The 14,038-nt window shown below is 39.3% G+C and overlaps 1 protein-coding gene across 4 annotated transcripts in view; it reads left to right on the top strand.

The window, feature by feature from the left end:
• NELL1 (neural EGFL like 1) overlaps window positions 1-14,038 on the top strand; it is a 418,230-nt gene that overhangs the window by 89,676 nt on the left and 314,516 nt on the right. For all 4 annotated transcript variants that reach the window (XM_074955193.1, XM_074955195.1, XM_074955192.1 and 1 more), the window contains exons 7-10: window positions 99-181; window positions 7,300-7,434; window positions 8,295-8,397; window positions 13,464-13,537. In XM_074955193.1, coding sequence (XP_074811294.1) covers window positions 99-181; window positions 7,300-7,434; window positions 8,295-8,397; window positions 13,464-13,537 — 395 coding nt within the window. The remainder of the gene's footprint in view (window positions 1-98; window positions 182-7,299; window positions 7,435-8,294; window positions 8,398-13,463; window positions 13,538-14,038) is intronic.

Raw genomic sequence — 14,038 nt, 5'->3', positions numbered from 1 at the left:
TCACACACAAATTAATGAAGTTTTAACAGTATATCAGTCTTCATTGATCTATGGTTTTTTTTTTTTTTTTTTTTCCCCCCCCCACTTCCTTTATTGAGCATGCCCAACCTGCAGTGATTTCTTAAGTCTGGTGCAAGGAATCATGGATTTACAAGAGCTCCTGGCAAAAATGACTGCAAAAGTAAGTACCTAAATCCCATTATCACTTCCTCATCCTGTCCCTCATTTCCCTCATGTTGAGAGTACTATAAAAGCATTTACACATTTGCATCTGCTATCCTAGTAGAGCTTTATTCTTACTTACAATAGAGCTACCTGTAGTGGATTTTCCATAATGCCACTAAAGCCTCATCCAACTTCTGTAGTATTTTAGAGGACATTTACAAATGCCTGTTAATTAAAAGAATGTGTAATAACAAACATGCTTACTACTGAAGGGTCTGATTTTTTTAAAGAAACCATAGAATGTGTCCCTTTACGTGCCAGCAGATAAGTGCAGGTACAAAGAAGGGTAAAGTCCCCAGTGATCTTATTGCTGAGGTTTTCCCAAACTGGCAGTATGTGCGCATTTACCCCAAGTGGAATGGGCAGTGCACTACCCCCCAAACTTGAGGGTTCTTTGAAATTTTCAGGAGGTTAGGGCAGGGTCTTCATACAGAGGCTTTATCTCTCCTTGCCAGTTCTGGAGACCCCAGTGGCTCACCCAAATACCCAATTCCATTGGAGCTACTGCATTTTCTCTCTTCAACACACACTTTTAAGGGAATTAACACAGGTCCAGGCTACACTAATTCTCTGCTGCCTTGTGGTGGTGGTAAGAGTGAATGGGAAGATGCTCCTCTCCCTTAGCTCTGCTACAACCCCACAGCCAGCTCTCGTTTTAGCCTTTGGAGCTCCAACTGAGGCTGCTTATGGAGTCTGGGGGCTAGGTAAGGAATGGGGTGATCTGTGTTAAGGGGTGTGACCCAAGGACCTCTTGATGTCCAGTGGCAGAGGACACAGAGGACACAAGGATCACCAAAAGGGGTCATGTAAGGCCTCTGTTGAAAGAGTGTCATCACAATCATTGTGAAATGTATGAGCAGATAATGTGTAAGGAGTTATGTATGTTATCTTTTTAAGGCCTTGTAGTTAAAGGCATGTCACTCAAAGGTAGCATGTGTTGAGACAGATTTTCCAGACAGGAGGTGGTAGACACTTTTATCTCCCTGGCTGACTGTTGCACATTGTTTCTTACAATGGAAGTCTATTTGCATATTAAGTCTAATGCTAATGAACAGATAGTGACTGCTGCAGGAAAAAACAAAAACAGCCAGGGGTATAATGGAGTATGGTAGTACACCGGGCATCCTTCAGTCTTGGAAGACAAGCTGCCAGCAGACTTGCTTTTATGAAAGGAGGTTCTCAGCCATCCTGGTTGAAAATGTTGGGAAAAGGACTTGGGATAAGCTATCCTTTAGGAGATGGGAGTTAAGTTTAGGTTTTAGAAAGCATGTTATGATTTTGTTCTATATGTAATCATTTTGTTTCCAGTATTCTTACTTCTATTTGAATCCCTGTTATTTGACAATAAACCTATTCTTCTTTTCACTGTAAATATATCTAAGGGCTAGTCTACACTACCACGCTACACTGGTGAAGCTGCACTGCTGTAGTGCGTGCGGTGAAGATCTGCTGTCCTGACAGGAGAGCGTTTTACCTTCAGCATAATTACTCCACCTCAGTGGGAAGTGGAAGCTATGTCAGTGGGAGAGTGTCTGTCTCCCTCCAACATAGCGCTAGTGTGAACAGCGCTTAGTTCGATGTAACTTGCGTTGCTCAAGGGTTGACTTTTTCACACCGACTTTTACATGGCTTTTACATCGACTTAAGCGGTAGTGTAAGCCCTAAGTGCAGTGAGTTAAGCAGAGTGGCAGTCCTGATTTGCATCTCGTAAATGGGTGTGTACTATTCCTTTGGGAATGCTCCATGTGGTTAACATTGGCAAAACCATCTGGCCTATGATTAATTCTATCATCTAAACAAGAATTAGTTATCTCACCTGATGTGCTGTTTATACGCTAATTACTTTTTGATCAATATGTAACTATAGAATCACCTGTAGGTGCATTTAATTACAGCATAGTTACTGAACATGATTTTCCCAAAGTATAATCTACATAGTAACCCTGTGTATTATAAAGATGGTAAACTCATGATATTTTTTAACTTGTGAATTGTACCTCCTCAGCTGCCCTTAGAACTCTTTCCTTCCAAAAAGAAAGGTTTTAATTTTAAGCACGTCTGCATTATACTGACACTGTTCACCCAACTGGCGTATTTTGGACAGGATCACTCAGAGAATAAGAAACGTTAAGCTTTTAGTTCACTTTACTGCTGGAAATGTGAAATAGAGGTAATTTATTTTAAGCCCTGTTGGTGATATGAGCAGGTCCCAATTATGTACTGTATTGAGTGACTTGGTCTCTCTGCTGTTAATTATATTTTTGCTTGCTAATACATTTTTGGGGCCAAATAACATGCTGTTGATACTCTGAAGATTGCATGTTCCCATATAGCAGTCCTGGGATGACCTTTTTTTCTTGTTCCTTTCCCCCAGTAAGGTAGTTTTACTCCTTAGTAATGCATTAACTAAGTGTTTTGCTGCATTAGCTGTAGAAGTACTGTTGTCCAGAAAGAACACACATAGCAGTGCAAGAAGTTTTAATTGTGAGACAAATGCAAATTAAAGATGGTGGGATTTGAAAACAGATATTTTAGAGGTGGATTTTCACATCACAGTCCTAGGGAGCAAACTCAGGTCCTAAGTGATATTTCTGCAGTTTTAGGTATACACTAATGTATAAGAGTATGTATTATGAAATACATAACAATGACCCCTAATTCCCTCCCCCATTCAGAGAGTTGCAGAATGTGAACTTGGCAGCATGCCAAAATTGGGTTCCATGTTTCCATGTCCAGCTGTTGCTTTTAGGCTGTGGTATACCAGAAGCTTGAATTTGTCTGTAGATTTGCATTTGGTTACAATTTAATTACAGACTCAAAAAAAAACAACAACCAACAATGAATGGTGTTTGCAATGTCAGTATGTAACCAAGAGAATTATAAATGATGACAAGTAAGGCATGTAGTGAACTAAGTATCGTTACCGTCTTTCTCCCGCACTCTTCAAAGATTTGAAGTCAATTTGAACTAGGCAATGTGTTGCTTTTAAAGATGCATAGAAGTGTAGCTTTTCATGGTGGGGAAGGAGTTTGAACTTTTTGCATTACCCCCTACACTCCGCTGTTTCATCTCTTTAATTTTGCAACCTTAAATAGAAAAAGGTAATAGATCAAATTGTTAAAAACTTAGTTAAAATATAAATTAACTTGGGACAAGAAGGACAGGTTAATTTTCACCGTGCCCAATTACTATGCTGTATATGGAATGTTAGGTGGTGTTGTCCCTAAATGGGTCAGATCCTCAGCTACTGTAAATCAGTATAACTCTACTGAAACAAGGGTCTTTGAAAATGGAATGCAGTTCCTTTTTAATAAACTAGGGGGTCACACTAGGAAGTGTCTTTTTCATTGTAATCAGGTATTTCTTTTCGTGGCTGGAGATAGTTACTGGAGATTTCCAGCCCAAAACTTCTAATTAACTTTACTACTTGCCAAATCTTAACAGGGTAACAGTCAAAAGGTTCAGTGCTTGGTTTGGTTGGCATAAATGCCGAAATGTTTAAGGGCAGAATTTACTGTTGACATAACCCTATTAGCTTGGTTACACCCTCGATTTATTTGGTCACAAATGTTTGTTTGAAATACATGAACATTTTGACTCAAAAAGTTCTCTGAAGCTCTCATGAGAACGGAGTTTTCTTCGTAAGATTTCTGGTAGTACCTGCATCTGGATGGCCCACAAGTAATATAAGAACAGTCTTTTTCTTTATCTTCTGGTTTGTAAAAATGAAAAAAATGATGGGGGAAATAGTTCTGAATATATTTCTGAATTTTCAAATAACTTGGAAATTAGGTTCAGACTAGAAATGGGTGGCTCAGTAGTGGAGTGACATTCCACACCCCATTGGTTCATTCCTACTCCTAATCCATCCAAGACTTCAGAGCCTGAGAATTTCCACTGATTTTTCAAATCTTTGACAAATCTATTAATGCAAAATTGGCAGCATTTGGAATGGCATTTCAGTTTGTAACTCATGTAATTTTGAGGATATCATTGTTTTGTTGTGCTTAATGGTGATTTTTCAGTTATGTTTGAGAGTTTAAATACAAATGGAACATTTCTATTTGATTCCATATAGCAAATGCCAACTAAATAGTATTTCAAAAAAGATAAACCTCTGTGTGCTGAGATACATCTGTTGACCTATTACTATCAGAAAGTTCATTGTTGCATGTCTTCATATCTATAAAGATAACACTGACATTTTCTATATAGTTGCAAAGATAAATACATGCCAAAGGTGGTAATGACCATACACATCTCTGATTTACTAATAGATGCATTTTACATCCAGAGTCGTTCTTCAGCGTAAGAGGTAGATGTTGTTGTGTTTTATTAATGAATTTATATAAATTCAGTGCAACAATGAAAGTCACAAAATATGCAACTTTTAGTTGATTAGTATTAGCATTTGCTTCTCTCCTTTAGTGCTGTTACAGGAATCAACACCAAAAAAATCAAGAATTAAATGCCTTTTTCAAACCTGGCTTTTGTATAACATCCTTTCTCCTTTTGTGTTCAGTTTATACAGAATCATTATAAGAAATAAAAATGATGAATTTTACTTTTTTGTGTTTAAAAATAAAGACTAAAGAAAAGGTACAGGTTAAATAAACTGCAACAAAACATATAGATTAAACACAATTTTAATGCAGTGAAATATATTCTATTTTATACACTATAAATATAGAAACCCTTTTCAGGTCACTGCTGAAAACGGGCAGGATTAGCAGTTCAGTAATAGGATGATTTTTGCCTTTAAAGTATGAAAAGCATTTTTGAAGTCACAAGATATCATGCTGGCTTTGGGAGGGCTGAGTGTCAATTCCAGTAATATCCCAGAATCCTAATTTAAGGAAAATCAAAAGTTTTTCCTCAAGGCCCTTTACTCTGGAGGATTGAAGAGTGGGAAATAAGGATGTTTCCCTAGTATCATTTGCTCATCTTTGTTCCTGAATCTGCTGGTGTTTGAGATTTACCTGACAGGAAGTATAATGAGGATTGATGGGCAGGTTGGAATATTCCCATTAAAATGGATAATGGTGGAAGTCTTGAGAGCCTTTTTGCAAATATATAAAATGCGGGTAGATACTAATATAAAAATACTATAGTACTGTACAGTGGTTTCTCTAACCAGTGCAAAAATGCTATTGTAAGCTGTAATGTTTTGAACAATCCTGTAAAATACTGTAGTATGCCATTTGTAAGAGTGACCAGGGCTAGCATTCATCTCACTTTGGGCCAGATTCTGATACATTCGCTATAGTGGGACTACTCATGCAGTAATGTGGTGCTTAATGTGAGTAAAAGCATCAGAATTTGGCCCTTTGAGAAGTTCCCTCCTGCTCTGGGATTTGTGGATTTCTGGGAGAGATGGGCGTTTTGGTGTTTGAAGGATGTGGAAGTTGAGTCCTGCCAGGAAGTTTGAAGAGTTAGTAAATGGGACTGAGTAATTTGGTTCTTGTTCTGCATAGCAGAGGATCTTACATTGGTAGATATGTATTGGGGGATATTTATTCTCTGTGTTGGACCCCATCACAGGGTAGCTGGTCCCTGTGCGTAGACCAGTGAAAGAGGTCAGAGCTACATGTGGAACTACAAGGGTCTGTCAGAGGGCAAGAAGAGGAGGCGTGATTGGGACAGGCTCTGCCTGGGGAGAGGAACCACAGAAGAGTGCAGCCAATTCCTGCGGTGGGTCCCTGGAACAAAGGGCCAGGTGCTCAGGGAGGTGGTCCTGGGGTTGGAGTTCCAGAAGAGGAAAAGAGCTGGCTGAATGAGAACTGGCTGCAAGAAGGGAGCTGGCTGGCACTGGGAAGCTGCAAGAGACCCCTGGGAAGGGAGGTTGTGAAATCTTAGGAGAAAGGGTGAGCTGAGGAACTGTTTGTTTTAATCTGTTATGTGCTTATGTTTGGACAAATCTATTTAAAGGAGACTGGGCATGACAGCAAGTGTATGTTAAGATAGGGAGAAGCCCTGCTCGGTCACATAGGATAGAGAATGTGGGCACTTCAATGCAAGGGTAGATTGAGGAAGATAGAGGCAGGGGGTGATTGGCCACGATATTACAGATCACTCCGGAATCTTCATTTGTATGGAGTATTCTTTGTTTGGGGGAAGCCTGGGATTACCTATGTGAACATGGTGACAATAATCTGTGTGGGTGTGTTGGGGAGGATGGGAAGGAGCATGTGCACAGAAGAAAAGTATAAATTACTCATAGTATGGACAACAACTTGGAGAGATCACCTTCCCTCATCTTTGCCATCACATGGACCCCCTTCCTCCTGTTTGCTGTTACATGGACAGTCTCCCCTCCCATTCACTATTACATAGCATTCTTCAGGCAAATATGGCAATTTCTTGCCTGGAAAAGTACTACAAGGAAAAGATTACTTTTAGCATCTGTTAATTCATTTTAGCAGCTGGCAATGAGGAGATGCTGATGGTATCATGTGACCAGCCCACTCTCTGCTGTCTACCAGCAAGTGCTCTGTGGGCCACCAGTGGTCCATGATCTATAGTTCGGGAAAATCTGTTATACAACACATTGAAATGTCGTCTTTTCCCTGTAAATCATAGTAGCTTTATATAATGTAAAGGTCTTTCTGCAACCTGTTAATGTTAAACAGTGTGGAGATAGGTTGAACAGAAGGAATCCGAGCCTGACAGCATTCATGCTCTTAAATTACATGTATGCCGGTAAATGAATAATTCAGAATATTACAAAGATTTCCTTTTTTGAAGTTTGAACTGAAAATACCCAATTCATTAATAATCGGAGATCCCCAAGAGGTACTTTTTAATATCTTGCTGGGGTTCATTAGATTAGAAGAGCCAATCATACAGATCATCAACTGGCATACATTAGCTTATCTCCATTGAAGTAAATGGACACAGGTTGATTCACACCACCTTTGGTTCTGGCTCAGTGTGTCTTCTGTTTAGTTTGTTCTTCAACTGGTGTAATAAAATTTGATTCAGCCTAAAGTCAGTAAGCTGCTTCTTTTGTTCTTTGCTTTGTTAAAACCATGTGTATGAATTACAGAAATTACATCAAGTACCTTTCACTTCTAGCTAAATTATGCAGAAACGAGGCTTAGTCAATTGGAAAACTGTCATTGTGAGAAGACTTGTCAAGTAAATGGAGTGATCTATCGAGACAAAGACTCATGGGTAGAAGATGATCACTGCAGGAATTGCACATGCAAAGTAAGAATCTTCTAATGGGTATAAGCGGTAGGATGCCTAATTATAGTGTGAATGGTCCTTGAATACATAATGCCAACTCTGAGATTTATTACTTTTTTAGTTTGCACCCAGTGACAACGTGAACAATTGCAAGGAAGTGGCAAAGAATTGCCATTTCTTTTATGAATACTTAGTAAATAAAATCTGCTTTCCCTTGACAACTCTCTCATTCGTTCTAATTATATCTGTAAGAAGCTCACCATTTTGCAGGGGTGGAGGGTGGGAAATCATAGTGTTGTCTGTGTTTGGTTCAGAATAGTTTCATTGGGGGGTGTGTGTGTGTGTGTGAGAGAGAGAGAGAGAGAAAAAGAGAGAGAGTATTATCTTAATTTTATTCATAGGTGCTCAATTGCATCCTGTATGGTAACAACATGCAGATTCTGTTTTGGGTGTTTATCATTTTGAAAACCTGTGGAACAGAAGAGAATTCATATGTAAATCTTGTCTGGTTGAAATTATTTGATAGATATCTGAAGAGTACTTTTGTTTGCCCAAGAAAATAGAAAACTGATTGTTAAAATTTTGAAGATGATTGACAGAGCCTGCAAAAGGTGGTGTTTATGTTCTTGTAAAGATGGTATTATTTTTTGTCTAATCCACGTAAATAGCATGGGCAAGTGGGATAAGACACAGATGTATATCAAAATGGTAATGGGGATGGCTTAGTTCATATGGGTAGCAGTCAGATAAGACTTGTTGCTGTAGGAAGGATCTGAAATCCTTAATGCTACTTTCCTTTTCTGGTACAGTAATTGTGCTTTATATAAAATTATAAACTAATATACACACAGCTGAACTTCATCTTTCTAACCTTTGCTTAGAGTGGAGTAGTGGAGTGCCGTAAGATGTCCTGTCCCCCTCTGAACTGTTCTCCTGACACCCTCCCAGTGCATATGGAAGGCCAGTGCTGCAAAGTATGCAAGTGTAAGTACATTACATTTGATATTTTCCTCCCACCTTCTTTTTAACTGGAATCACACTTGTCTTGAAACTAGGAGCATTTGATTTCCCCCCCCCACCTTGATTTTTCACAGGTCCTGATAAATTAATGCAGGGAACATGAGTCACAGTGGCAGCTTTGGTTAAAAAATGAATAAATAACTATTGGCTGAAAAATAAAAGAATCACCTAGGAGATACAATGCAGTACTGCTAAGACTATATTGCTACATTCTATTGGCATTAAAAAGGCCATGCCCTTGTTTGTACCTCTCCAAAGGAAAAATGTCTGGCTTCTACTAGTAGCTGTTAAACCCAATTGATGATAATTAGTGTGAAGCAGTTGGTCTGTACTTATCATAAATACGGGGTAATAACTTTAAGTTTGGCTATTTGTCATCCTGTTCTGAACTGAAGGTGGTTCTTTGGATATTGTGGATTTTTTTTTTTTTTAGTAAAATGATATAATCAGCAGAATAAGGAGAATTCATGTCTGTAATGATCTGACTGTAATGATCTGCATTGTGTGCAGTAATAGTTTTATGTAATTTATTGTAGACCAAATGAATATGGAAAAGAAGACCACCAGTAAATTCTGTCATTGGCCCAATTGATTAAATTCTCTTATCTCATCTACAAATGGAAGCTCTATGTGGAAAAAAAAGTGTTTAACACGCTCAAATGAGGCTGAGGGGACAAAGTCAATTGAGCATATGTCTGCTCAAGTACACAGGACTAAATTTCTTCCCGCTCTCACGAATCAAGAAAAAGTTAATCAAAGAAAAAGTTAATCAAGTTAATCAAGAAAAAGTTTTCTCCCCTTATCTTGCCCACCTACAGGTTCTGGGCACAGCTCTTCTCCATTCAGACTAGTCAATGATGTATCTGTTGGCTGGTTTGGGATTAATTAGAAAAGTGTTTAACACGCTCAAATGAGGCTGAGGGGACAAAGTCAATTGAGCATATGTCTGCTCAAGTACACAGGACTAAATTTCTTCCCGCTCTCACGAATCAAGAAAAAGTTAATCAAAGAAAAAGTTAATCAAGTTAATCAAGAAAAAGTTTTCTCCCCTTATCTTGCCCACCTACAGGTTCTGGGCACAGCTCTTCTCCATTCAGACTAGTCAATGATGTATCTGTTGGCTGGTTTGGGATTAATTAGAAACAACAACAAAAAAATCCCAGAAAAAAATCAGATTGCCAGTCTTTGATTTCCCCCCTTCAACTCAAAATGGACATCCATGAATTCTGTCAAAAAAAGGGTGCACCTATTCAGCTTAGTCATGAACATGTGCACAGCTCCCACCTTTTCCTCCATTATACATTGGCCCATGAGTAATCTGTGCACAAAAGGACAAATAATTTATGTTGTAAAACTTGTGGATCAGGCCCCGACTCCTAACTTTCACCCTGCCCCCGCACCCTCCAGAGCACAAGCACTTGTGATTCACCTACTGAGAGTTTATGGAGAGTTCTTTTCATGGATCTGAGAGCTTGAGCATCTCTCTCTTGCTCTGTCTTTTCTGGTGTGCACTTGGCAACAAATGCCAGCCAGAATTTGACTCAGAGGAATTCTGAAGGACTAAACTGTAGATTGAATGCAAGTCCCAAAGTGTAGACTGTGTTTCTGATTCTTTAACGGAATGATGAACAAACTCACTCTTAGTCAGTGATTGGCACCAAACTCAGCTCGTTATTCTGCCAAGGACTCAGCATGTCAGTCAATGGAAAATGTTGTATGAAAGTTGATTGAAATTGATTGCAAGTGCCAGCTCCTTGACAGAATGATATGCTAGGGCCACAGTTAGTCATTTTTGGGTATGTAGTGGCAGCCACTGAGGCTATCCACGTTATTACACTGTGGGTGTTGATTTCTCTGCAGTTTCCCCATTTAGTCCTGGATAGAATCATCAATTGTAATTTTCTGTCTCTAGGAGTTATTGAACAGCTTGATGGTTCTTTTTTTGTATCGAAGTACCAAGCAGTTCTGACTTATAAAATGTTTAGGGATTTTAAAATTGGTGTTTCTGCTTTCTTCTCTGCCATCTTGTGTTAACCCCTCCAAACCAGCCTTTGGCAAGAAGACTAAAACTTTATTTGAAGCCCTGTTTCTCTTCTCTGTTGTAAAATTGCTCACTTTCTCTTCTGTCCAGTGTAAGTCCCGCCCTGAGCTACAGGCAGTCAGGTGAGACAATAGAGAGAGTAAAAATACATCACTCAAGTTCATCTTTCCCAAAACGGTCATCTTGATGAAATCTAGTGTGTTTTTCTGAAGTGAGATCACAGTTGAGCTCATACTGAGCAATATAAAGCGAGGGCCAAATTTGCAAAAGAACGTCTGCGTCCTCTTTGGAGACTTAAATGAGGTGGATTTTTGAAAGTGCTCAGCACCCAGCTTCTCATAGTGGAAGCTGAGCTCTTTAGAAAATCTGTCTGCTTTGTACATGGTGAGAATTCTTTAGATCCTCCCATTTCCAGCAATATGAACACAGAGAGAGAATTCTGGGAGACAGGATAGTGTCTGAAAGACTTTATGGGTTATTCTAACATTTAGAGATATTTGGATGGAAAGTGCAACAAAAATCAAAAGTAATTTATTATGTAATACCTCTTTGGTGCCAGAAACAAAGGATATATACAATTGCCATTGCAGTATCGAAGGCAGGTGAGGAAGGACCATTACTGGATGTGCCGTAATCGGCTTCATTGAGAAGCAACACATTGAAATCTCTCAGTTCTACCGACAAATGTCAAGTCTTATTGACTTATAGCATAGGACTCTAGGTCCCCATCCAGTGCAACAGAGTAAATGCAGGCCCTACTTCGCTAGTTATTCTTCAAGAGAGTTAATGATGGGACTTTGGAGCACTGTCCAGTACACAGAAGACAATGATATCAATATAAGACAAGAATCCTGGGCTTCACCAGCGATATAGAGAGTAGTGTGAGAACAGTGGGCCTCTTAACATTGTATGTGTGTGGACCTAGAATTGTTGGTCAAATTGCACAGGTTTACTTTGGGTACCAATGTTATCCCATTGGAAGGAAAGTGTACAGGACTTTGGGACATTCCTGTGTATTCCTCAGATTGTAAAGTCACCTCTAACTTGGTGAGTCTCCTCTCAGAATGTTCAGACAAGAAGGAAATTTGGACCCATCAAATATATAGACACTTGCACGGATGGCAGCCTCACAGGTTGTGCATATATCTGTGAACAGTTTTTCATAAAATGATTGGAAGATTTAAGAAGGAACTGAGCATGTATCCTGCAGGCTGGCCCCAGTTGTAGAATAAGGCTGGCACACAGAGCAAGAGGATGATGAAAGAAACGTCTCTTCACAGCAGTGGAGAAACATCTGGCATAGACAGAGAAGCATCTCTTGGAGTTAACAGTGGTGCACTTATCAGTTGGTTGCATAAGCAGGCCAACTGGCTTAGGTGGTATAGGTTGTACCTGTGAGAGAGGAAATTAAAAGTACATGGAATTCCAGGCTCTCTGCTGCCATGAGTATGCCACAGATTGATTGTTTGCTACTCAGAAGAATAAGAAAGAAATTCTCTGTCAGCAGATACAGAGAAACATAGGCCTGGGCAACGGGGCCTTTTCATGATGCTGGGATTGGGAGCTAGTTTATCTATGAGTCTTTAGTACTCGAGTGACAGTGATGAGCCAAGATGATATTTGTGGCTAGGATAAACTGGTTCATTGAATTCCTGCAACTTGGAGTGGAAGAACACATGATGTTGCTCAGCCTGGATGATGATTAATTTGTCTTTCATACTAGGGTCTCAAAGTTTCTCCTAATCCGTCATGCCAGTCTATCAATTCTAAGGTACTTATTTGATCCCCATCATAACAGTATAGGAGAAACTCACAATTATGCATGGATTTTATCATCACAACTTCGTTGTAAAGTAGGAAGTAGTGTCTCCATTTTACAGGTGGGAAATGGAGGCACAGGGTAGATTAAGTGTCTTTCCCAAGATCACACTGGAAGTCTGTAGCTGAGAATTGAACCCAGGTCTTTTGAGACCCAGTTGAATGTTTGTTCACTAGAATATTCTTCCTAGGACTCTGTATCTCGCTATTTCTGATTTAGAGGGATATTGGAGAATCCCCATTCAGTCTAGAAAGCAATCTATGTCCTTGGTATAGAATATGAGAGCTTTTAAGAGGTATTTAGACAGACCGCTCTAGGTGGAGAAGAAGGAAGGTGCAAATATCTGCAATTAGGAATCTGGGGGCTGAGGGAACAGTAGAGAGACTTTTTTAGGGTCACATCCCAATGCACTCCATTCCAAAAGTTAGTTCAGCTAATCAAGCCAATAATTAGATCCATTGTACTCCTTTGGAAACAAAATTTAGTGTTGCATGCTGTATTTGTCCCTCCTTTGAGCCTTGGCATGAACCCTCCTTGTTCCATGTGTCTATTAAGACTGTTTCTGACAGTGATTTTTTCAGTTTGTAGAGTCAGTGAGTTTCAGGCTTTGTCTGGCTCTGAACTATTTCTGCAGTTCCACAGGGATAAAGCTGTGTTAAGGATTCTATCCTTATTTTTCCCCGGGTACAATCTGGAGGCTTAACTGAAACCCATGCACCTGCCATTCTCTTCATATACAATGCACCAATGTCTGTCTGTGATTCTGAAGTGCTTTGAATAACCTGATGCAGACACATAGTAATACAAATGCACTCCGTCTAATCTGTGGGATGTCTATGCTGTGAGTGATTCTGTTAAGGAATTGGGTTCAGTATCTATTGAATAATGCTTTATTCTTGTTATCACTTCAGGACATTAATAGGCTAGTTTGTCAGTATGAGGGGTATAATGTTTCACGATAATAGGTTTTTTTTAATGAATGTATTATTGCACTCAAAATAAATGAAAGCAATCAATACTTACTTCAAGTGAAGGCAAAGGGACTACATCATATTTACCACAGTAGGCCTGTATTTGCCTATGTATATATGTATTGTTTTTACTTATACTTCTATTTTTCAGTCACTTTCTACCAAAATATTAATTTTGGGGCTTTTTTTAAAATTATAGCTACGTGTATCTTTGGAGGCAGAGTGTTAGCAGAAGGTCAGAGGGTTTTAACCAAGAACTGCAGGGAATGCCGAGTAAGTTGTAATTTGATTAACTTCTGCTGTTGTTTCAATAAATATGCAGAGCCCATAAATTACAATGATAACCTGCTATATTACTTTAGGCTTCCTTCATGCATATGTGTTATCCATTCTTTTCTAAAGCTGACCATAACTTCAGTGGAACCCAGACATACACAGACAAAGCTGGAACATGGCCTATTTAGGATAATAAAGTGTCTCAGGCGGGTATTCTCCTTTCTCTTTGCTCCTTACCTGGGTTGAGGTGTCATTTTAGGGCAAGTTCTGATCTCAGCCATGCTGGCGTAAGTCCCTGAAGTTACTCTGGATTTGGACAAGTCTAACTAAAAGTTTCTGGCCTTTCTTTAAGCCCTGATTATACTCACATGCTGAAAATTAAGAGGGCGCTTAAATGCTTTGGTGGGTTGGGGCCTTACTCTAGTGATCCACAGTACTTCTGTTGAGTAGTGCCTCTTCATGTGAAGGAAGCCTAGGTTTGTTCTCTGAAAAGTTACT

The sequence above is a fragment of the Natator depressus genome, chromosome 6 (genome assembly GCF_965152275.1).
Source record: "Natator depressus isolate rNatDep1 chromosome 6, rNatDep2.hap1, whole genome shotgun sequence".
Lineage (NCBI taxonomy): Eukaryota > Metazoa > Chordata > Testudines > Cheloniidae > Natator > Natator depressus.
The sequence above is the reverse complement of the archived record's forward strand: the minus strand, read 5'-3'. Positions and strand labels throughout refer to the sequence as shown.